General features: G+C 42.0%; 1 protein-coding gene across 1 annotated transcript in view; it reads left to right on the top strand.

The window, feature by feature from the left end:
* Nucleotides 1-12,705: 12,705 nt before the first annotated feature.
* The window catches only part of LOC117529094 (coxsackievirus and adenovirus receptor homolog), a 100,310-nt gene continuing 86,511 nt past the window's right edge, over nucleotides 12,706-26,504 (top strand). The window contains exons 1-2 of the mRNA XM_034191796.1: nucleotides 12,706-12,718; nucleotides 12,780-12,955. Of these exons, the coding sequence (XP_034047687.1) occupies nucleotides 12,706-12,718; nucleotides 12,780-12,955 (189 nt within the window). The remainder of the gene's footprint in view (nucleotides 12,719-12,779; nucleotides 12,956-26,504) is intronic.

Below are 26,504 nucleotides of genomic sequence, written 5' to 3'. Positions count from 1 at the left end.
CATTTTCCAGAGTACAAGTTGTGGATATTTTTACGAGTTTAGGAGGTCCTGCGACTTATACTCCTGTATGACTTATATTCTGAAAAAATACACTTTCATTACTAACAATAAAAATTATAATGACTATCTAAATAAAACTTTGCAAACAATCAAATCACTGCATAAAATAAAAACAAAAATAAGTGACAATAACAAAAACTACAGTGCAACAATGTGTAAAAATCCCAAATTAAAGGGTTAAAAATACAGTAATAGACTCCAGTGTGACTTATATATGGGTTCTTCCTCTTGAAAAAACATTTTTAACAGGTGTGACTTATATTCCAGAAAATGTGTGTATATGTGTATGTAAGTATATATATATATATATATATATATATATATATATATATATATATATATATATATATATATATATATATATGCAGTTTTGCAAATGGCTTTTTTTAACAAATGGAAAAAATGACATATTTTACAAATACACACTGTAACGTGTGTTGGTTTTTACATATAATGAATCAACCAATCAGTGATGAGTGGAGGCTCATTTTACCCATAATGCCTTTTGGCATTTGTGTGTGTTAATGTTCAAAACTTCAGAATGAGTGTATTATTTTAAGATGAAAAGATATGTGTCATATTTTCACTTTGTACAAATGACAGAGTTGACATTAATGTAGTTAATCTATCCGGAATAATTTGGTTTATAAATCAAAACCATAAGTTAAACCTGCTTGCCTTTTCAGGACTTCGGCCTTACGTCTGGCCCGCTGTATGCTGTGAATGTAAATGACTCTTCCTTACAGCAGTGAGCAAGGCGCACAAAGACAGAAGTGCTGACTCCTTGGTTGTGTTGGGTTTGTGATTGTCTTTGATTCTAATCATAAGAGTTGGTGGTGCTTAAACTCAAAACCGGCTTGTCAGTAGCTGAGAGTGTACTGGAGACAATACTGAAAGTTAGCAGTTAGCTGTAGCGTCCGCTAAATTTTTTAGTGGTTTATCGGTTTAGTGTTACAAAAGTTAACTTTTAAGTTAGCTGATTAGTGGTTATTGAAGCTAACTTTTTGGCTAGCTGTGCCCACCACTGTGTGGAGACAGTAAACCAGGAAGTGCAAGAGATTTGTAAGGATAAAGTGAGGGTAGATATGAAGAGGATGAAGAGTGGAAAGGCAGTTGAACAAGGGGTGATGTGCAGAGCTGAAGTAACTACAGAGGCATAATGTTATTTAGCAACAGCATGAAGTTATGGGAAAGAGCCATAGAAGCTATAGGCTTAAAAACAGATGAAGATCTATGAGAAACAATATGGTTTCATGCCAAGAAGGAGCACTACAAATGCAATGTTTGCTCTGAGAGTGCTGATGGGGAAGTATAGAAAAGGCCAGAAGGAGTTACACTGTGTTTTTGGATTTAGAGAAAGCTTATGACAGGGTGCAAAGAGAAGAGTTGTGGTATTGCATGGGGAAGTCTGGAGTAGCAGAGAAGTATGTGAGGGTAGCCACAGGACATGTACAAGCATAGTGTTGACAGTGGTGAGATGCACAGCAGGAATTAGGGGTGCCGGAAAAAAATCGATTCACGTCCGAATCGCGATTCTTATTTATTAAGATTCTCAATCGATCCAAAATGTCCAAGAATCGATTTTTAAAAAGCATTTTTTTAAACATTTTCTTGCTTACTTGCAATGTGTATTGTTTGTCAGGCAACGGCTTCTGTACTGCAGCGTCCCCGCGAGGGGAGGGTCCGGCATGCTTCAAACATTCCTGAGCTGCAGCTTAGCATGGCGGGTGAAGAGCTAACTCAGCCAGCACCGTCTTTGCTGAAGGCAAATGTTTGGGCGCATTTTGGATTTTATTATTTGCTGCGTAAGAAGGAGCTTGACATGACTTATGCAGTGTACAAAATCTGCAAAATGCAAGTCAAGTACTTCGGAAACACTTCAAATCCGCAAGCCCACATACTACACCAGGGGTGGCCAAGTTCGGTCCTCGAGAGCCACATTCCTGACACTCTTAGTTGTCTCCCTGCTCCAACACACCTGAATCCAATGAAAGGCTCATTAAAAGTCTGCTAACGAGTCTTTCATTGGATTCAGGTGTGTTGGAGCAGGGAGACAACTAAGAGTGTCAGGAATGTGGCTCTCAAGGACCGAACTTGGCCACCCCTGTACTACACCATCAGCCAGAGCTAAAAGAAGCGGAGCAGCGGTCTCTGCCGACTACTGACCAGCGCACACTCCATCATTTCACTAAACTGCCAGCCAGCTCTGAACGAGCAAAGTAGATAAGTAAATTTACATTTTTAGAATCACTTGATTAACTTTCTAAAGCTGCGTTTTCATAAACATAAACATTTTTTAAGTAATATAACTATTTCTCAGAGCTGTTTGAATTGAAATTCGATTCTGAATTGAATCGTCACCCCAAGAATCGGAATCGAATTGAATCGTGAGTTGTTGTACAATTCACATCCCTAGTAGGAATGGCAGACTCATTCATGGTGCAGGAAGGATTACACTAAGGGTCAGTTCTGAGTCATTTCTTGTTCACAATGGTGATGGGCAGGTTGACAGATGAGATCAGACAGAAGTCTCCATGGACTTTGATGTTTGCAGATGATATTGTGATCTGCAGCAAGAGCAAAGAAAAGGTTAAGTCTAGCCTGGAGAGGTGGAGCTACAGTGAGGAAAATAAGTATTTGAACACCCTGAGATTTTGCAAGTTCTCCCACTTAGAAATCATGGAGGGGTCTGCAATTTTCATCTTAGGTGCATGTCCACTGTGAGACATAATCGAAAAAAAATTTTTGGAAATCACAATGTATGTCTTTTTAATAATTTATTTGTATGTTACTGCTGCAAATAAGTATTTGAACACCTGTGAAAATCAGTGTTAATATTTGGTACAGTAGCCTTTGTTTGCAATTACAGAGGTCAAACGTTTCCTGTAGTTTTTCACCAGGTTTTGACACACTGCAGCAGGGATTTTGGTCCACTCCTCCATACAGATCTTCTCCAAATCTTTCAGGTTTGGAGTTTCAGCTCCCTCCAAAGATTTTCTATTAAGTTCAGGTCTGGAGACTGGCCAGGCCACTCCAGGACCTTGAAATGTTTCTTACGGAGCCCCTCCTTAGTTGCCCTGGCTGTGTGTTTGGGGTCATTGTCATGTTGGAAGACCCAGCCATGACCCATCTTCAATGCTCTTACTGAGGGAAGGAGGTTGTTTGCCAAAACCTCGCAATACATGACCCCATCCATCCTCCATTCAATACGGTGCAGTTGTCCTGTCCCCTGTGCAGAAGATCACCCCCAGAGTGTGATGTTTCTACCCCCATGCTTCACGGTTGGATGGTTTTCTTGGGGTTGTTCTCATCCTCTAAACATGGTAAGTGGAGTTGATTCCAAAAAGCTCTATTCTGGTCTCATCTGACCACGTGACCTTCTCCCATGCCTCCTCTGGATCATCTAGATGGTCACTGGTGAACTTCAGACAGGCCTGGACATGTGCTGGCTTGAGCAGGGGGACCTTTCTGCCCTGCAGGATTTTAAACCACGACAGCATCATGTGTTACTAATGTAATCTTTGTGACTGTGGTCCCAGCTCTCTTCAGGTCATACACCAGGTCCTCCTGTGTAGTTCTGAGCTTTCTCAGAATCATCCTTACCCCACAAAGTGAGATCTTGCATGGAATCCCAGACCAAGGAAGATTGACAGTCATCTTGTGTTTCTTCTACTTTCTAATAAATAATCATAATAATAATCATAATAATCATCAGTTGTCTTCTACCAAGCTGCTTGCCTGTTGTCCTGTAGTCCATCCCAGCCTTGTGCAGGTCTACAGTTTTGTCCCTGGTGTCCTTAGACAGCTCTTTGGTCTTGGCTATGGTGGACAGGTTGGAGTGTGACTGATTGTGTGTGAACAGGTGTCTTTTATACAGGTAACAAGTTCAAACAGGTGCAGTTAATACAGGTAAAGAGTGCAGAATAAGAGGGCTTCTTAAAGAAAAATTAACAGAAAAAAGAAAAACTAGAAGCACTCAGAGAGTGCAAACCTCCGCCAAGGCCATGGGGTCACTGACGCCATAACATCTACACGCCGTGGAATCATTGAACCTAAAAAAGTCTAACAATGATGTTTGCTCAGTAGTAAAAAAAGTTTCATATGCTGTGACTGGATAGCATGTATCCTTAGCGCTTGGCTTCACAGTTTATTGCAACTTGCACCTTTCCCAGAAGCTACTGTCATCTGAGCACTGATATTGATATTGTATGTGCTTATAGACAAAAACAAATGAGACAAAATTCAATTTATTATTCAACTAAACTGCAAATATATGAATTTTTTAACATTTATGAAACACTTATCTAAACAAGGCCATAGGGTCACTGGGCCTCATGTATCAAAGTTGCACACTTTTGGCGTAAATTTACGGTGTAAATTTGAAGTACACCAAAGTTGCCATGGCATGTATCAAGCAGTGCGCACCTGCCCATTCCGGCGTACGCCTGACATGACCTTGATAAATGCAGCGGGTGAAAACAATCGTAATTATAATAAACACGCCCATAAATATTCAGACTCTGCTTCAGACACACCCTCATTTTAAGACATGGAAGCCAGGAAGACGGCAAAGAAAAAGAACTCCACCAATCACGACGCATGCCAATAGAGCGTCAAAAGCAGCCGTCGTATTAATTGTCTTGTAGCATAATCAAAAAAGTGGTACAGTGGTCCCTCGTTTATCGCGGGAGTTACGTAATACGCGAAACTGCGACTAGTCAGCGTTATTTTTTCAATTATTATAGACGTTTTAAAGCTGTAAAAACCCTGTAAAACCACTTTATACACTTTCTCAATCAGGCATGAACATTTTCTCACTTTTCTCTCGTGTGTAAACACTCTCAAAGTTCAAACCTTATTAGAAAAATAAGACCAACCTGTTTTCAGGCCCAAACATTTGTTTGAGAAATAAAAATAGAACGTTTTCCTATAAATAATTATGATGGCTTTTAGAACTAACGAATTTAATTTTAACTATCAACGTACGAGGTTGGACACATAAGAAATTATTAATAGTGACTGACCAGTATTTCACAGATCGCGCCGCTGCGTCCTGATGCCGCGCCTTTTTGCACTCACACCTCGCTGCAGGTGTCTGTTTCCGAGTGACAAACACAGTTATGAGTAGTTGTTGGTGCTCTTTTTTTTTCTGGGCGAGAAGATTCTTATAAACAGACACGCAGACCACAATGCACTGTAAAAAAAAAAGCATGCAAAATTGGACTAAAGAAATCCGCGAAACGACGAGGCCGCGAAAGGTGAACGGCGTTATAGCGAGGGACCACTGTATTCTCTTTTCACGTCAGTAATTCTTGACATGTGGATATTTGCTCGCTCAATTAATAAGACGCCTAATTTTTCGGATTTCTTTATTCTTAAAATGTATTTCTTTATTTATTTTATTGTGACACACAAATGGAGACGACAAAACCTGATTGCAGCACGGGCGAAGGGAATGAGAACACTACAGTTATAATGATCAATTTCATTGTCTAAAACGATCACACCACATAAAGCTAAGCTCAGCGCTGCTCTGTCTCCAGGCTCTGGAGAAAAAGGGGAGCAGCGCTTTCTTTGCGGTCAGCGCTGTGGCCACAGATCGTGCTCGAGAAAAATCCCGCAAAAGCAGAATTTGTATTGATTATTATGTAGTATAATCAGGAAAGTGTTATTTATGTAACATATGCATTGATTTGTATAATGGCACTGTTTATCATGGTGATCATTTTCATTTTTATGTGGATTCCAGCGCTGGTTCATTTTGGTGTATAATTTACACCACCTCTCGACCTGACTTAGGTAAAGTTAGAAAGATATTCACAGATTCGAAGTTCACGGCTCAATAGATGTGAAGAGAAACGTTGTAGAAAGACAAACACCACTAGTTTCTAACCTCAGGAAGGTAGACAACGAGCTACAACCTTATTTTTATCCATATGAGCCGTCCTCTGAGCTGAAAAAAATAACAGTGATCTGAACGGGCAGCCGGCAGAGAAACGGAAGCTTAGGGACCGTCTAAAAAGTGCATACATGGGGAAAAAAAGACACCAGAAAATTATTGAATAAATCATTGTAATAAGGAGTGATATCACCAAATTCACTGTACACATCAGTGGGGTCCTGTTGATTATACTACAACACTCAGTTTGGGAAAAAGTAATTTTAAAAAATTACTGGAGAATTTTTGATTGTTTTTATTTTCAATAGCATCAAAGGCATAAGGTGTAGTGACACAAAATTTACTGCACACAACAGTGGTGTCCTGCTAGTTATACTACAGTACTCAGTTTGGAAAAATGTCATTGTTTAAAATATGAGAATTTTTTTGTTGTTTAAATTTAAAATGACTTTTTCCCAATGTGAGTGTTGTAGTATAATCGGCAGGACACCACTGTTGTGTGCATTGAATTTGGCAACACCACACCTTATGACTTTGATGCTACTGAAAATAAAAACAATCAAAAATTCTCCAAATTTTTTTACAATGACTTTTTCCCAAAGTGAGTGTTGTAGTATAATCAGCAGGACACCACTGTTGTGTGCAGTAAATTTTGTGTCACTACACCTTATGACTTTGATGCTATTGAAAATTTAAACAATAAAAAATTCTCCAAGTTTTTTTGAAAATGACTTTTTCCAAAAGTGAGTGTTGTAGTATAATCAGCAGGACACCACTGTTGTGTGCATTGAATTTGGCAACACCACACCTTATGACTTTGATGCTACTGAAAATAAAAACAATCAAAAATTCTCCAAATTATTTTACAATGACTTTTTCCCAAAGTGAGTGTTGTAGTATAATCAGCAGGACACCACTGTTGTGTGCAGTAAATTTTGTGTCACTACACCTTATGACTTTGATGCTATTGAAAATTTAAACAATAAAAAATTCTCCAAAATTTTTGAAAATGACTTTTTCCAAAAGTGAGTGTTGTAGTATAATCAGCAGGACACCACTGTTGTGTGCAGTAAATTTTGTGTCACTACACCTTATCACTTTGATGCAATTGAAAATGTAATCAATGAAAAATTCTCAAAATTTTTTAAAATTACTTTTTCCCAAAGTGAGTGTTGTCGTATAATCAGCAGGACACCACTGTTGTGTGCAGTGAATTTTGTGACACTACACCAAATGACTTGGATGCTATTGAAAATAAAAACAATCAAAAATTCTCCTAAATTTTTTAAAAATGACTTTTTCCCAAACTGAGTGTTGTAGTATAAACAACAGGACCCCACTGATGTGTACAGTGAATTTGGTGATATCACTCCTTATTACAATGATTTATTCAATAATTTTCTGGTGTCTTTTTTTTCCCCATGTATGCACTTTTTAGACGGTCCCTAAGCTTCCGTTTCTCTGCCGGCTGCCCGTTCAGATCAGTGTTATTTTTTCAGCTCAGAGGACGGCTCATATGGATAAAAATAAGGTTGTAGCTCGTTGTCTACCTTCCTGAGGTTAGAAACTAGTGGTGTTTGTCTTTCTACAACGTTTCTCTTCACATCTATTGAGCCGTGAACTTCGAATCTGTGAATATCTTTCTAACTTTACCTAAGTCAGGTCGAGAGGTGGTGTAAATTATACACCAAAATGAACCAGCGCTGGAATCCACATAAAAATGAAAATGATCACCATGATAAACAGTGCCATTATACAAATCAATGCATATGTTACATAAATAACACTTTCCTGATTATACTACATAATAATCAATACAAATTCTGCTTTTGCGGGATTGTTCTCGAGCACGATCCGTGGCCACAGCGCTGACCGCAAAGAAAGCGCTGCTCCCCTTTTTCTCCAGAGCCTGGAGACAGAGCAGCGCTGAGCTTAGCTTTATGTGGTGTGATCGTTTTAGACAATGAAATTGATAATTACAACTGTAGTGTTCTCATTCCCTTCTTTCTAACTTTACCTAAGTCTCGAACTTGTGTATATTTTCAGCACAGCGTACGCCAACGACCACATTGATAAATGCCAAGTAGCGCAGCCATTTTGGCGTACACCCCTATATGCTCAAATATCGCTGTACGCATGTTGATACATGAGGCCCACTGTCCCTAAAGAGATTCCCTCCTTGGCACAGTGATCTATTTCTTTTTGTCTCTTTCTCTAAAATTGTATATAATAATCATTAGATTATTAATATATAAACAAAAATAAATGTAAGAAATATTACAATTTGAAAACAAATGCACCCGAACGTGATGACAGCTGCAACTGCTTAATGCTAACTTTTAACATTGAAAATGCCATAGACATGCTAACGCGTTAGCATCGAGATTCGGAACGTGATCCAGATCACCACTATAATTTAATCACTTGTTCCTCTTGTCATTTCCAACCACTCCACAAAAGTTCATCAAAATCCATTCAAAATGTTTTCAGTTATCCTGCTGACAGTCAGACAAACAAACAAACAAACGCGACCGAAAACATAACCTCCTTGGCGAAGGTAATAAGTCTGTGGGAGCCAGAATTCTTGCTGGTTGGTAGGTGATCAAATACTTATTTGCAGCAGTAACATACAAACAAATTATTAAAAAATCATACATTGTGATTTCCTGATTTTTTTTTTTTTTTTTTTTAGATTATATCTCTCACAGTGGACATCCACCTAAGGTGAAAATTTCAGACCCCTCCATGATTTCTAAGTGGGAGAACTTTCAAAATCGGACAGTGTTCAAATACTTATTTTCCTCACTGTATGTTCTGGAGAGCACTGAAATGAAAGTCAGCAGGAACAAGGCTGAGTGCATGTGTGTGATTGAGAGAGAGCCCAGTGGAATAGTGAGGTTACAAGGAGTAGAAGTGGTGAAAGTAGATGAGTTTAAATACTTGGGGTCATCTCTCCAAAGTAATGTAGAGTGTGGTAGAGAGGTGAAGAAGAGAGTGCAGGCAGGATGGAGTGGATGGAGAAAGGTGGCAGGAGTGATTTGTGACCGAAGAATATCTACAAGAGTAAAGGGTAAAGTTTTTAAGACAGTAGTGAGACCAGCTATTTTGTACAGCTTAGAGACGGTGGCACTAACAAAAAGACAGGAGGCAGAGCTGAAGATGCTGTGATTCTCCTTGGGAGTGACAAAAATGGACAGGATTAAGAATGAACATAGTGGGACAGCTCAGGTGGGACGGTTTGGAGACAAAGTCAGAGAGGTGAGATTGAGATGGTTTGGACATGTGCAGAGGAGGGACCCAGGGTATATAGGGAGAAGGATGCTGAGGATGGAGCCACCAGGCAGGAGGAGAAGAGGAGGCAAGAAAGGAGTTTTTTATAGATGTGCTGAGGGAGGACATGCAGGTGATTGGTGTGTCAGAGGACGAGACAGGACAGGGTGAAATGGAAACAATTGATCTTCTGTGGCGATCCCTAACGGGAGCAGCTGAAAGAAGAAGAAGCTTAAGACATTTTAAGTCATAAAGTAATACATAATTACAGGTGTGATTTCTTTCAGTGACCGCTAGTGTGGCGAGTGATGCTCAGAGCTCCCGTAGCACAGAGGTCATTAGCGGTGGTTGCTGAGTTGTTATGTAGGACTAAGTGTGCCCATTCTGTGTTTAAATACAAATATTGGTAACAATATAGCTTGTTGTGTAATTAATTGTTTTAAAGGATCATCTGAGACAGAGGTTTTCAAAGTATGGGAGAGTAAGCCCCCTCAGAGAACAAATTAATAGCTGCTCTCCACACACACACACACACACACACACACACACACACACACACACACACACACACACACACACACACACACACACACACACACACACACAATTTCAACATCTTTGTGTGTTTCTTTTTATTCTTTTACATATCTTAAACACATTTTAAAAGTTTTTGTGGGTTGTTAAGGAACTGTCTATGCATTTTTACCTTTTGTCATATTTTAAACAACTTTTTAAAACATTTAAACATCTCTGTGTGTTTTTAAACGTCTTTGACATAACTAACACATTTTAACATAAATAATATTAATTCAAACAGGGATGGGTAATGATAAGATTTTATTGCTATCGATGCCATTATCGATTCTGCTTATCGATTCAATTCCTTATCGATTCTCTTATCAATACCTCCTGTGAATTTTCTGTGTACTAGAAGTAGGCTTTACAGGTTTTCTATGTCAATAACATTTTATTGAGTCTTAAAGTAACTAAATATAAAGTTGGTCACTGGATCCTTGATCTCTGGACATAAATAGAAATAAACAAAATCTGTAGTTTTCTCAAAAGCATTTCCTTTCAGACATTAATGGCATGAATGTCACGCCATACCACTGAGCTGAGCTCTTGCAGCCAGCTGCGCTGCACATCAGCATCAGTGTCATTCATAAAGAACGCAAGACGTCTCATTTTGGGAGGAAAAAAATGTTTTAGTCTGTTGTCTGTCATGATTGACATTTTTAAATGGCTTTGAGAGGAGTTAAGAAGCGAACTTTCCACTTCTGAAAAGCAGCGAAGCAATGAACCAATGAAGCAGTGGATCAGAGCACTGCTTTGTTGCTTCAGAAACAGCCATTGCAGAAGCATTTGATTACAGGCCCGCTGCAGGGTCTGCAATCATCGTAAAGAAATGATCATTTTCCCGAATTTTCTCGATTTGGCTAATGACTGAAAGAATAAGGTCACAGTTACAAGCGGGGGAAATGAGATTCCTCCGCCAGGTATCTGTTCTTAGTCTCCAGGACAGGGTAAGAAGCTTGAACAACCAAAATGGTTTCTGAGTTCTGCTTCTTTGCATTGAAAGAAGCCAGCTGAGGTGGTTCCCTAACCCTAATTTCAGTTTCGGTCAGGGCGTCAGTGGAGTAAGAGCTGCCAACATAGCAACGTGACGCAGGGTTTGTCTAGTATATTTCTATCAATGGGGTGTTACATAGGCCAAATAAATTTGCTTTTTTGATTGATGTGATGCTTCAAGATATTCCACAAACTCATTATGTAATGATTGTTGTCTGGGACAGACTAACCCATGGAAATAGAGACCTGGAATGGACGTGCGCGCCTCAATCTATTAGTGTCGCTCAGGACAGGAAGGTGCCATTGCTAAGGGTGGAGATGTTCCGATCATAAATAATAAACTGACCGCTTTGTTTGCACTAGCGTTGCTATTTCTTAACGGATTTTAATAAATGTAGGCTTGTTTTAAAGCCCTTTGAAAGCTCTTTCCAATAAACCTATGCATGTGTGGGTGAAAAAAAAACCTTTTATGTAAAATGCAGAAATTTTGGGAAATTATGACAAACTGTGCTGCTTTTCTCGCTCTATTGACGCTACTTGTTAACAGATTTTAATAAAAGTGGGCTTGTTTTAAAGCCCTTTAATTGCTCTTTCTGATGAACCCATACATGCCTGGGTATAATTCTCGATGGATTTATATAAATGCCTTGTAAATTGTATTCAAGCTGATTAAAAGCCCGGATAAAATAAAAATCCGTATGTATTAAAATATAAATCTGAAGTATGCCTTGCCATTGTGGTCATTGACCTTGCTGCTTTTTCCACTGTAATATTACTGCTAGTCTTTTAATGACAACAACATATATATATATGAATTTTACTAGCATTTTATTACAAGTAGATATAAAGCCATTCACCATCCCTGGTACTCAAGCCTCAGCACCTAAGTGGCTCTGCTCTGCTCTTTTCTACTCTCCTATAAAACTCTTTCTTTTTAGATATTTAGATATACCTTTATATACTAGCATAGTTCCACCTTAGAATTGGAATATAATGTATAAGATATACCTTACTGAATTTTCATATCATATTAAACAACAACTGCAAGTATATATATATATATATATATATAATTTTTTAAAACATTTTTGTTTCCGTATTTCTATGCATGTGAACGCGGCTTAATGAAAAGAACTTATGGCGTTGAGTTATAGTCTCAGTATATCAATATTAAATTGCGACATAACGACTTTAAAATAGACATTTGTTTTACATAATTACATTAAGGCTCTTGTACAGTTCATTTTAGTATTAGAGAATTTGTTTTTGTAGTTGGTGCACTTGATGGTGAAGCACTGGCTGCCTTTTCCCCCCTCATTTCGCTTCTGTTTAACAGGCTCAAGATGCTCTCTCCACCCTTAGTCATGGCCGCTGTGTGGCACGCCGCTAGTCACGTGACGTCCATTCCAGGTCTCTATTTCCATGGACTAACCCACTCATCGACGCTGTAACTGTCTACACTGTTACCAGTGCAGGCAGTATTGTACATTTATATCCTTTCTTTCTTCTGAAAAATAAAAGAAAACCTTTATATCAAAATGCTTAGTTTGATGTCAGAAAGCTGTGTTGCTCATGTCAGTGGTCCAAATTGAATTCTACTTCCCTTTGATGAAACTAACCTTGGAACAATTTGAAATGGCAGTCGCCGTTACTGTTTTTTGTATCTTGTACTCATGGTGAACAGCTTTGTGGCAAAGCCAATAAAGAGGTGTCCAGGCTTTGTTTAACCAGTTTTATATACTTGGTCTCTGCTCTTTGAAGTGCTTTCTTCTGAGCACCGATCACTTGGATTTAGAATGAACCTGTTTAAATATTTGTGATTGGCCTTATTTAGCTCAGCCATCTATGTTAGTTACTTGAGAAGGGAGTGGGTGGGGGTGTGATCAGAATGATTGTTAAACTAATTTATGCTTGCAGAAAGTCAGTTGTCATTCAGAAAATGACTATTTTCATAATCTCTGTCTCATTTACCACTCTAAAGGATTAAGGTGTGCAAATGGGCTGCAGGTGACCTCGACAGGTCCACAGACCATCCAGAAGGCCGAGGGAGAGACTGCGACTTTGGGCTGCAGATACAAACTAAGCCCATTTGATACCGGAGAACTTGATATTGAGTGGTCTCTGGTCAACCCTGATGCCACACAGAAAGATCAGCTGGTAAGAAGAAGAGTAAGAGTGATGTACATATTGAATCCTGTATGGAGATAAAATCCTGACAAAAAAATCCACACAAATAAAACATGTTCTTTTAGCTGCGTAGATTTATTTTATACCCAGCGCAGACCAGTGTGCAGTGCAATTTTACAACCAACATAGCTGTCATTTTCATGCTTGCCATCCACATTTTGGAAGTAGCGAATGCACTTGTGCTCATCTGTGAACCCATGGGCATGTTGGTCTTAAAATGAGGTGTGCTCTGGTGCAGGACTGGTGCTTTACCTTCATGAGACAGATTAGCAAATACCTGGTCTAAAGTCGAGCACAGGTGTTTTTTCTGCTATTTAGAAACCACAACATACACTAGTGAGGCCTACTTGTACACACATGGATCAGCATTAGTGCCTCACACTCCAACGAAACTGAACTGACAGAAAAACTGAAAATAAACGTTAAAACTAATGGAAAAGTTCAAGACTTTTCCTTCCTGCTTCACCTCAAGGAGCTTTGGGTGGCTGCTCTGAGTGATTTCCTTTCCATTAATCCTCTCACTTAACTCCATTATCTAAATGCAATATCAAACAGCCAGGTTTCAGCAGATCCCACTCTTTTAAAGGGAATGGTTGTTATAATTAATATAATACAGAAAACACACCCATGATTAAGAGATTAAGTACAACCTCTTTGCACCCTGTGTCATATTTTCCACTCAAATTAGCCTAGTAGAGTGGACATGCCCCAGATCCATGTACTCGTGATAGAAATGTGTCATAAATCATGTCTGATATAATAGTGGAGCATTTGGTGGTACAACCACCAAATTTGGCATGGTGGTACTCAGCATATCTGGTTGATTGACCACTTGAAAAATCATGATGATGGTCATTTTCCAAGATGACCATCAAAATGATTAAAAAATCAATTTTTGCATAGAAATGCTCTTATTTGATTGTTTTAAAATTATAACAGAATCAGACTTATTTTGCCAAGTATGAATGCACGCACATGGAATTTGACTTCGGACTCTCTTTGCTGTCTTAACAGACATAGGTAGACACCAGCAAAAAACAAAATAGACACAAGTAAACACAAGTTGACATAAAAACATAAAAAGGCATAATTAAAACATAAATAGACATGCGTAAATATGGACCACAAATAACAATAAACAATATACAGGGTGAACACAAAAGCACTCCTTGGTTTCAAATATTTATAATATCAAAAGTGGCATGAATAATATTACAATTTTGAAGAAGAATCTGGAAAAGAGAAACAAACTTGATAAGTTTCTGCAACTGTAGATACCAAAATTGTAAAATTATTCATGTCACTTTTGATATTATAAATATTTGAAACCAAGGAGTGTTTTTGTGTTCACCCTGTATTATGAATAGAGAAGAGAAAGCCTGTGCATATATACTGTTATACAGATATTTACATTTTTATGTCAAATTCCATTTAGTTATATTTAATTTTATTTGCTATTTATGGTATTTATTATCTCTTTTTTATTTGCTTTTATTTGTGTGCCAAATTAGAGTTTAGTTTATTCAATTTAGTATTAATGGTTTCCACTCAGCATGTATTTTGAAAGTGGTCATCTCTTGAAATAACTGCATGTCAGCCTGTGTTTAGTTTTGAATATATTGTCTTGTAATTGTTATTAATATCTGCAGGCAATATGGACAAATGGCGATTTAAGCAACTAAGAGTGTGATATTGTTGTTGAAATCTGGCATGTCTGTTACACAGTGTCTGTTACACTGGCATGGCACACAAATCAAAAAACGAAAAACATTTTTATGAGGAAAATATGATTGTGAGGTTGATTTGGCAGCCATCTTGATTTCACTGAAGCTGTAAAACAGATCCATTTTGATCGGAGCATTTCAATGCACAAAGTAATTTTTCAATAGATCGTTTTGGTTGCTATCTTAAAAATGGTTGCCATCTTGGATTTTCAAGTGGCCAACTTGGTAATCCATGATGAAGAAATCAATCAGGTTAGCTTTTACAGGTATCTAGGCATTTACGTAGATAACCAGTTTAGTTGGGAAACACATCAATAATTTATGCCCTTGTTTACAGCAGAGGTTATATTTTCTGCGCAGACTCAGGGTGTTTGGGGTTGATCGGAACATCTTGTTTCTGTTTTATCAGGCTGTTCAGGAAAGCGTTATCTGGTATGGGATGTCATCTTGGTACGGTAATCTCTCTGTGCAGTTAAAATCTAAGCTTTCTCGTCTGGTGAAGACTGCAATGAAAGTTGTAGGGAGGACTGGAAAATCTTCCCTGCAGTTCATGTATGAACAGTCTGTTCTCAAACAAGCACAGTGAGCTTTGTCAGATCCTTTCCCCATTCTCTATCCTGAGTATGAACTCCTACCATCTGGTAGGCGATACAGAGTCCCTCAGTGCAGACTGAATCACTTTAAAAACTCATTCGTGCCCACGTCAATTAGAGTCTTAAATAATGGTTCCTGTTGTGTGGGCCGCCGAAGAGGAGGTACTGCTGGCCCACAACCAGAGGGCGCCCTGCCTGTTGGCATTTTTCGGGCTCCAGAGGGCGCACTGGCTAAGTGGATCCTCCAGGTGCACCGTTTGGCTGTCAGCTGTCTGTCATCATTCATCACCTCATCCATAAAAGCCTGGGAGAGACACCATAACTCTGCCGAGTTATCAGCTTACCACGCAGGTAAACCAACTCAGTCGTTTTGTGCCGTACGCACATTCATTGTTACTGAAGTCTTTGCAGTTGTGACTTATACTTGCAGCTTCTAGCCGAGTTTGTGGAAGTTGGAGGAGTTGGCGTCTCCACTCCTCACTTCTGACTTACTAAGTATAACAATTGACACTGCACGTCCTTCAGTTTTTCCTCTGCACTCTGGGAGTATCTGGATTTATTCCTCCAAGAGGATTTCTGTGAGTTGCTGACTGTTTGCTGGGTGTTCACACACCCACTCTAACCTGTTTTTGCTCCTGCCAGCAGTATCGGGTCTGACAGCCACGAGCGGTGGCCACCTGGGGAAATCAGGACTTGGCGGCTCTGGTGTGTTGCAGGCCTCCATTGGCGGTGGAACTTCGTGGGTCCCGGCTCTTCTCTGGATAGGCGTCTCCTACCCTCGGGCCTGCCCATGCGTCACCATTTTGGTTATTGATTGACTCAAGCATATTTGGTTGTGTTGCACATTTGCATAATAAATTATAATTTATTTTGAATTCCTATTGACCGTTCATTTACTCCCCCTGGCGTGGGTCCGTGCATTTCACTTTCCCAACAGGATAACTCGGCCACGTCATGGACTCCGAGGGGCGTTCACCACCAACTGAACAGCCAATGGAGATACAAGGTGCACAGGCTCCACCAGGAGGTGCGTTGGGTGAGCTGCAACACATTCTCACCAACCTCACTGCTCAGTTGGATTTATTAACCGAGCAGAACATTCACCTCAGCCGTAGGATGGAGGCTGTCATCGCTCAGGTGTAGACACGCGCGTGAGGCGCGGCTGCAGCCACTCCTCCTGTGGACCTGTCGCTTAACAGAGAAAATCCAGTGGTCGTTCAAAGGTCCCCCCCCGTCACCCGAAGCTTACATTAGCCCCCCGGAACCGTACGGGGGTTGTGTCGAAACGTGCACGGACTTCTTGATGCAGTGCGTGCTCATTTTTTCGCAGCGCCCCGTGATGTACGCGTCAGACCACAGCCGGGTGGCTTATGTAATTAATTTGCTTTGGGGCGAGGCACGTGCCTGAGCTACGGCGCTCTGGGAGCAGGACTCACGGCTCCTTTCGACATATACTGGGTTTATCAGGGAATTTCGACAGGTGTTCAATCATCCCAATAGAAGCAAGTCTGCTTCAAATATGCTGCTGTCAATGAGACAGGGACGCCGGAGTGCGGCTGAGTACGCAATCGACTTTCGTGTTGCGGCAGCGAGGGCCGGTTGGAACTCAGTAGCACTCCGCACCGCCTTTGTAAATGGGCTGTCTCCGGCCCTAAAGGAGCATCTGGTGGCTAAGGATCAGCCACGGGATTTAGATGGGCTTATTGATCTGGTTATCTGTTTAGACAATCGATTAGAGGAACATAAACGGGAGCGAGACGAAGGACGTGGCCGGGTGCGCGTCATCCCTCTCCCTTCCAGGTCTGAAGCAGCGCCATCCTTTCCCCGCTCCAAAGCCAGGGCTTTCCGCGTAGTACCAGCTCCCCCTGCTGACGAAGCTATGGACACGAGCAGGGCAAAAGTGAAACCAAATGACAGACAGAGGAGGCTGGCCCGTGGAGAGTGTTTTTACTGCGGCTCGAATGAGCATGTGCAGAAAAACTCCCACAAACGGTTAAACTCCAACGCTCGCCCTTAGAGACTGGGTTAAGGGTGAGCCATAATACACACACGGGCATTCCACGGAAATGCGCACGACTCCCAGTCACAATCCTCTGTGGGGATTTAACCCTTACCGCTCCAGCACTGATCGACACGGGGTCGGAAGGGAACCTACTGGATAGTAGGTGGGCTAAGGAGGTAGGGCTCCCTCTGGTGGCCGTTCCTTCACCATTGAAGGTGCGGGCACTAGATGGCACCCTGCTACCAGAAATTACACACCAGACACAGCCTTTAACTTTGGTTGTCTCTGGAAATCACAGGGAGGAGATTGTGTTCTTTGTAACACCTTCTACCTCCAGGATTATTTTGGGATTTCCATGGATGGTTAAACACAATCCCCGGATTGATTGGCCCTCTGGGGTTGTGGCTCAATGGAGCGAAACCTGCAACTGGAAGTGTTTAAGATCCTCGGTGCCACCCGGCGATGAAGTTAAAGAGGAGGTCAGAGTCCCCCCCAATCTCACGGAGGTGCCGGCTGAGTATCATGACCTTGCTGACGTCTTCAGCAAGGATCTGGCACTCACCCTGCCCCCGCATCAACCGTATGATTGTGCCATTTATTTGGTTCCAGGTGCTGAGTATCCGTCCAGCAGACTGTACAACCTCTCATGTCCTGAACGCGAATCAATGGAGACCTACATCCGGGACTCATTAGCTGCCGGGCTAATCTGTAATTCTTCATCCCCGTTAGGTGCAGGTTTCTTTTTTGTGGGCAAGAAAGATGGCGGTCTCCGTCCATGCATTGATTATAGAGGGCTAAACGAGATCACGGTTCGCAACCGATACCCGTTACCTCTGTTGGATTCAGTGTTTACGCCCTTGCATGGAGCCAAAATTTTCACAAAACTGGATCTTAGAAATGCTTACCATCTGGTTCGGATACAGAAGGGAGACGAGTGGAAGACAGCATTTAACACCCCCTTAGGTCACTTTGAGTACCTGGTCATGCCGTTCAGCCTCACCAACGCCCCCGCGACGTTCCAAGCTTTGGTTAATGATGTTCTGTGGGATTTCCTGCACTGATTCGTCTTCGTATATCTAGACGACATCCTCATCTTCTCCCCGGACTCTGAGACTCATGTTAAGCATGTCCGTCAGGTCCTTCAGCGGTTATTGGAGAACCCGCTGTTTGTGAATGCCGAGAAGTGTGAGTTCCACTGCACTTCTTTGTCCTTCCTGGGTTTTATCATCTCCTCCAACTCTGTCGCACCCGATCCGGCTAAGGTAGCGGCGGTGAGAGATTGGCCCCAACCGGTAAATCATAGGAAGCTGCAACAGTTCCTAGGGTTCGCCAATTTTTACAGGAGGTTCATTAAGGGCTATAGTCAGGTAGTTGGTCCCCTTACAGCCCTGACCTCCACAAAAGTCCCCTTCACCTGGTCGGATCGGTGCGAAGCCGCGTTTAGGGAGTTGAAACACCGGTTTTCGACTGCACCAGTTCTGGTGCAGCCCGATCCTAAACACCAGTTTATTGTTGAAGTGGATGCCTATGACTCAGGGATAGGAGCCGTGCTGTCCCAGAGCAGGGAGTCCGATAGTGTTCTCCACCCCTGTGCTTACTTCTCCCGCAGGTTAACCCCCGCTGAATGGAACTATGACGTTGGCATTCGGGAACTCCTGGCGGTGAAAGAGGCCCTTGAGGAGTGGAGACATCTGTTGGAGGGAGCTGTGGTCCCATTTGTTGTTTTCACTGACCATCGGAACCTGGAATACATCCAGACCGCTAAGCGTCTGAACCCGACAAGCCCGATGGTCACTGTTCTTCAGATGCTTCAGCTTCAAGATCACTTATCACCCTGGGATGAAAAACATTCGGTCTGACGCCCTGTCCCGGGTGCATGAAGAGGAAGTTGGAGCAAGGCTGTTGGACCCACCAGACACCATCATTCCAGAATCCACTGTCGTCGCAGCCCTCACATGGGACGTGGAGGGAGTGGTCAGGGAGGCCCTGACGCGTCACCTGGATCCCGGAGGTCATCCTTCCAACAGGCTGTACATCCCACCAGACGCTTGGACTGCTGTATTGGACTTCTGCCATGGTTCCAAGCTCTCCTGCCATCCAGGGGTGCGAAGAACCATGGCAGTGGTCCGGCAGCGGTTCTGGTGGGCGTCAGTCGAAGCCGACACCAGGGACTACGTCCGGGCCTGTACCATCTGCGCCAGGGGCAAGGCAACCCATCAACCAGAGAAGGGGTTCCTCCAGCCATTGCCTGTGCCTCATCACCCCTGGTCCCACATCGGGCTGGATTTCGTCACGGGCCTCCCTGCTTCCCAGGGGAAGACAGTAATCTTGACGATAGTGGACCGGTTTTCCAAGGCGGCCCACTTTGTGGCCCTCCCGAAGCTCCCGACTGCCCAGGAGACTGCAGACCTCCTGGTCTACCACGTCGTGCGTCTGCATGGTATCCCCACAGACATCGTCTCAGACCATGGTCCTCAGTTCTCCTCGCAGGTCTGGAGGAGTTTCTGTAGGGAGCTGGGAGCCACGGTGAGCCTGTCCTCCGGGTACCACCCTCAGACCAACTGTCAAGCAGAGCGGGCCAAACCAGGACCTGGAGCAAGTGCTTAGATGTGTCACCTCTGCGCACCCGACGGCCTGGAGTCAACATCTGGCCTGGATCGAGTACTGGAGGTACTGCTGGCCCACAACCAGAGGGCGCCCTGCCTGTTGGCATTTTTTGGGCTCCAGAGGGCGCACTGGCCAAGTGGATCCTCCAGGTGCACGGTTTGGCTGTCAGCTGTCTGTCATCATTCATCATCCCATCCATAAAAGCCTGGGAGAGACACCATAACTCTGCCGAGTTATCAGCTTACCACGCAGGTAAACCAACTCAGCCGTTTTGTGCCGTACGCACATTCATTGTTACTGAAGTCTTTGCAGTTGTGACTTATACTTGCAGCTTGTAGCCGAGTTTGTGGAAGTTGGAGGAGTTGGCGTCTCCACTCCTCACTTCTGACTTACTAAGTATAACAATTGACACTGCACGTCCTCCAGTTTTTCCTCTGCACTCTGGGAGTATCTGGATTTATTCCTCCAAGAGGATTTCTGTGAGTTGCTGACTGTTTGCTGGGTGTTCACACACCCACCCTAACCTGTTTTTGCTCCTGCCAGCAGTACTGGGTCTGACAGCCACGAGCGGTGGCCACCTGGGGAAATCAGGACTTGGCGGCTGTGGTGTGTTGCAGGCCTCCGTTGGTGGTGGAACTTCGTGGGTCCCGGCTCTTCTCTGGATAGGCGTCTCCTACCCTCGGGCCTGCCCACGCATCACCATTTTGGTTATTGATTGACTCAAGCATATTTGGTTGTGTTGCACATTTGCATAATAAATTGTCATTTATTTTGAATTCCCATTGACCGTTCATTTACGCCCCCTGGCGTGGGTCCGTGCATTTCACTTTCCCAACAGGTTCCTGGGATAGGTAGTAGGATTGTGCATTAATGACATGGAGGCATTGCTATTCAGTGTTATTTATTCATTGTCAGCATTTTCCTTTTAACCACATGTGGGAGATGGCTGTGCAATAGGGGTATGTGTTTTAGGGATATGTGCAATATGCATGAATCATTTGGGTGAGACTGCTGTGTAACAAGGGTATGTGCAATTTGGATATGTGTATTGGGGATATGTGTAATATGTATGAGCCATCTGTGCAAAAGGGGTATGTGGAATATTGGTGTGTATCAAGTTATGTGCAATATGTATGAGTTATGTAATTATGTCATGGCAGTTTTATTTGTGCAGCTCTTGGAGTCCAAGACAAATTTCCCGGAAGGGACAATAAAGTGTATCGTATTGTATCGTATCGTATCGTATCAATTGACCAGATTTGCAAAGTACTATCTTGGGAATCATCATGCCAAATTTGGTGCTTGTACCAGCATTTACATGATTTTGCTGTACAATTGATAATATCTCCTCCACTGTAAGGGATGACTTAAAGCCATGGCTTCCAGTGTTTACCCTTTTCTACCTCTCTTATGATTCGTATTAAGATTTAGACTGTGTTTGTTTGTACTGCCACCCATTTGCTTTTGCATCCACCTGTGATAACCTCAGGCAAAATAATGGGTTAAATATAAATTTCTTAATTGTGAAATTGTGTTGATAACTTTCAAGAAGACAACTGGGTGTATATTGTTGACAATGTTCTTGCCAGTGTTTCCCCTTTCCACAGGCTTGCCTGGGCAGCCAAGATCGCTGCCAACTACTGCAGATAATTCAAATTCTCCTGAATGTGCTTCAAGTACTTTAACATCACACCATCAGCAACTGCACTTGCAACACTATAAAGAGGTTTTATTGGGAAAGGGTAGCGTCAATGCTCAGGCTAATGGAAGACTAAGAGAATAATAAAGTTAAGACTTAAATATGATTAACACCTTTCAAGGAGTAGTTTAGAAATATCTCATGTTTGAAATACAATAGGCAGCCATTGACACTGTCAGTTTATGGTTAATGCAGAGAAAAGCAATAAGGAGCTACAGCAGGAACAACTGAATAAGGCTTGATGAAATATACATCTGAAACATTATATAATTAAAAGGCGGCACAATACTTCACTTTCAATAATTCCAAACTTTTAAGGAAGAAATCCCACAGCGTTGCCTTGTTTTCAGATGCATCATCCTGGTGCCTGAGGTATTTTTGGCTCTAAAGCTTAATTGTGACAGTTGTAGAGGAGGAGACGTATAGTTTGGACCTTTTAATAACACCATTCTTACTATTAGAACTTTTTAAAACATATTTGCCTGATTTGATGATGCTGTGCTTCTAAGTGGGCCAAATCAGAATTCAGTTCATCACAAATGAACAGATAAACTCCTACCAACTTTTAAATTTTGCTGGAATTAGTTGTTTTTCCTGTTAACTCCCAAATTAAATGATTCATTATTGCCTGAGTGGAGGAAGGATCCCCCCCCCCCCCCCCAACACACACACACACACACACACACACACACACACACTTACTCCAACACTCCACATCTCTGCACACAGGCGACAAACATTTTATTCACAGTTGACAGAAGGAGCTGTTTACCTACACACAGATATTAGAGGGGTTTTGGGACACATGATCCAGGCTCTATACGACTTAAGTAGGAGCTGTGTCCGTGTTCTCAGCATTGCATCAGACCTGTTCCCGGTGGGTTTTTGACTCTATTTGTATCTCCATTGTGAACAAGCCACTGCATAACCCCTCTCCCTTCTCGTTGTCTGGGTGGCCTGGGTATGACTGCGTAGTTTATATTCTCTTGCATTTGCTTCACAATACGTTCACAATGTGTTTGGCAGCTGTGCTCAGAATGCAGGATAGCACTGTGACACTGTGACAGTGCTGCATGACGGACTCTGCTCGGAAGGGACAAGGACTGATCCTTGTATCGTCCAATAACCAGCTGCTCTTTAGGCGCTCAAAGACAAATGCTGACAGAGACATCAGAGTTGCTTCAGAGCCAAGTAGACAGAACGATCCATACATGTCACAACCTGCAGTCAGCTGAGGGAGAGAGATGAGGACCGGTTAAAGACATGATGTCCTCGCCAAAGTGGGGGTGGGGTGGGGGGCTTATCAATGGGGACACTGAAAGTGACTGAATTTGACTGAGTCGATGAAGAGGAGAGTAGGACCTGAACCACCTGAACTTGTGCAATAAGAGTGGCACAGACTGAGAAAGAGGAAAAGACAGCAGGAATTCTTGGGTGTAGGTGAGATATGTATTTGATTGATTTTGATTGATTGTTATAACATTAACATGTAGAACTGACAGAGGTGGGCTCAAACTGGGAACCTTGCACTAACTAAGCAAGTACACTTACATTTCATATATGTATTTTCTTATATAATTATCATTATAACAAGTAAGTTGCTGGCAAAGGCAAGGGGCAAAACTGTACACAAATATTTGGCTGTCAGCCCATCTTTTTCACCAAAAGTTCATTTCTGAATTGAAATGAGTAAACAGTCAACAAAGTGTCACACATTTGACCAGCTTTTGTCACCATCTCGCAGGTGATGTGAGCATTTCAGGTATTCTGGTATATTTCCTACTTGAAACCTCAAAATGCAGTAAAAAGGCATTTATAAATGTCAGAAATGTATGATTTTTACCCAAGGCCAAAATATAGCCATCGGGTATTGTGAAGACATTGCGTCTTTCCATCTGTACTCAGTGTAAGTCCAGTCCTATTACTGCCATGGTCTTCATATTCACTGAGAACATTCTTGGGACACAGACTTTGGACAAATACAAAGATGGCTAACCTTGACCTATTCTAAGGGGCCAAAAGGTCACATTCTTTCCACACACTCAGCATCATTCCATTCCTATTACTTTAATTGATTACATGCTCATTTGACCAAGAGTATTTTAGTATTGCATTATATTTTGATATGCAGTGCTTTAACATCCCGTTAATAATGTCTAAAAATTCTGATTTTGAGAGTTTTACGGTTCTTGAGTTTTAAGATATGAAAGTTTGCTGAAAGGATGAAATTTTTCCTGAGAAGTTCAATTTGCAGTTGCCAATTATTATTATATTATTGTTATTATTATTGTTGTTATTGGGGCAGGGGTAGTGACCAAGTAGTTAAGTGCCCTTGTTTCCAGTGTGGAAGGCTCCTGTTTCAAAGCCAGTCCTGCCATTCTCCATGTACTGTGACATTAGGAACGGCATCTGGTGTAAAACCTGTCTCCAAATCAACATGCAGATCCATCTCTAATCTGTAATCTGCTGTGGTGACCCCGAGTGCATCAAGGCAGAAGCTGAAGGGACTGACTATTATTATTTCACTTTGGTTTACATGCATTCATTCCTTAACATATTTTTTTACTCTGTACTTATGATGCAGGATGCAGAGGCACTAATAATTCAAACGCAGACGATATTAGAATCTAGTCCCATGATGGGGATATTGATTACAAAGTTGTAAATTTAATGCAGCTTATAAGTAATGACTATAATCAAACTCTGAGCTCTGTTGTAATCGTGGGTAAAGCTGCACTCAGTGCTGTGTTCTTTAAGGGTTGTGTGGGTATTTACTTCTGTTTTTGTTCTTGTACCACATGGTGGTTTTGAACAAGTGCTGGCTGAGTGGGCTGTAATTCTGAGACTATAGTTAGTGGCACATTCCACTTGTCTGGTCCTCTCAAAGCATTTCATTAAATCTGGGAGACCTGGTGACTGTGGTGGACCTCAGAGTTATGGTATACATTCAATGGAAAATGTTTGTCCATAGCACCAGGACAGCATGGCGATCATAGGGGTCTGCATGCTATCAGTTTATGGTTTGCAATCAGAGAGTCAGTGCACCCTGATGAAATCATGTTGCTCATTTATACATAAAATAAAAATAAGGAAAAATTAAAGTTGGGTGATTAATTGAATTATGTTTTGTTATGATTTTGTGTACCAACAATTATGAACATGGCATAATTGAGATAAAATGATTGTTTGTCTTCATTCCATTTTGCAAAGATGCTCTCCTTTTGCCAGTTGCAGACGACCAGTGTTCACAGCAGCCTCTCCTTGGCTAGTGGCTGGCCGCTAGTGGAGGCAGACTCGACTGTGTTTGTTATATCTGACCATTCTATTTGAGGATTTGAGCATTATTATTGTGATAATATGGATTGCTGGGTGGTGAATTGGCCCAAAGGACCATCTAAAAAGTCTATGCTCCAGTGTTTCTGTTGAATAAAATTTTCGTATTATTTAATTTGTGTGTTAGAGACTTTAGATCCAGCGATGGTGCCACACAGACTGAGGCAATATGCCAGTACCCGATACTGATACCTGCACGCAAACTACCTGTTATGAAAACCACTGTAAAGCACTTTGACAATGAAAGTGCTTCATAAACACAGTCAATTCACCATTTAGTCTTAACTTGCTTGGCATCTGTAATTATAAGGAGGAGGTTTGTGTTCAGGTGTCATTTGTCACGCCGATCTTGCCCATGCTTCAGCTCTTGGCCAGGAGTTATGTTTGTACATTAATTTTTTTGTTTTTCAGAGCAATAAATCTTGTTCAAGAGTGGGGCTAAGTTGAAGTGTAAATTGCAGAAAATGGCAGTGTCTGATGTTTGACAGATGCTGTGGCAGACTGTTGTGGTGAAGAAAGAGCTGAGTCAGAAGGCAAGACTCCCAAGTTGTCAGTTGTGCTCCTATCATGACCTATGGTCATCAACTTTGGGTAAATGGACTGACTGCATTTATATAGCGCTTTTCCATCTGCATCAGATGCTCAAATCACTTTACAATTATGCCTCACATTCACCCATTCACACAGACACACTCAGGGGTCAGGGTGTGACATCAGTGAGGTATTGAGCAGACGTATTGGCATCATCACACACCTCCGTCCAAGGACCTGAAGACTCCATAACCTCTTCCCAGGGTTTCCTCGACTAGTTTGACACTAAACACTTTCAATTCAATTTAAGCCCAATGCTTAACCACTAGACCATCACCTCCCACTAGGGTAATAACTGAAAGAATAAGGTCACGAATACAAGACTCAAATGAGATTCCTCTGTGGGGTATCTGGGCTTACACTTCTGGACAGGATGAGAAGCTCGACTATCTCGGAGGGACTCTGGGTAGAGCCGCTGCTTCATCACATTGAGAGGAGCATGCTGAGGTGGTTTGGGCAGCTGGTGAGAATGCACCCTGGTTGTCTCCTTAGAGAGGTCTTCCAGGTACCTCCAACTGGGAGGAGGCCCTAGGGAAAACCCAGGACACATTGGAGGGATTATATTTCCCAGCTGGCTTGGGAACGCCTTGGGTTCCCCCTGGAAGGGCAGAACATGAATGAATGAGTTCAGAGTTTTAAGATTGAAGATCCATTTGAAGAAACATCCTGCGTTTGTTGAATTCATTCAACAAGATGTTTCAAAAATCGATGAGTAATTGTGTTAAATTATCATGCTTATAATTTTTGCAGTAATCAAGCAGCCTGCAGAAGAATTCATCAATAATTGGAGCAAATTTGTAACATGACCCCCCCCCCCCCCCCACACACACACACACACACACACACACACACACACACACACTTCCTGATTTAACGAGGACCTCTATCCTTCTCTTCTTAATTAGCTGTATGCTTGAGAGGATTGTGAAAGTGTCTCTGTTTGTTAGCGTCTGAGGTGTACAGGTGTTAT

This window comes from Thalassophryne amazonica, chromosome 17 (assembly GCF_902500255.1).
Source record: "Thalassophryne amazonica chromosome 17, fThaAma1.1, whole genome shotgun sequence".
Classification (NCBI taxonomy): Eukaryota; Metazoa; Chordata; class Actinopteri; order Batrachoidiformes; family Batrachoididae; genus Thalassophryne; species Thalassophryne amazonica.
Note: the sequence above shows the minus strand (reverse complement) of the source record. Positions and strands in the feature narration are given on the sequence as shown.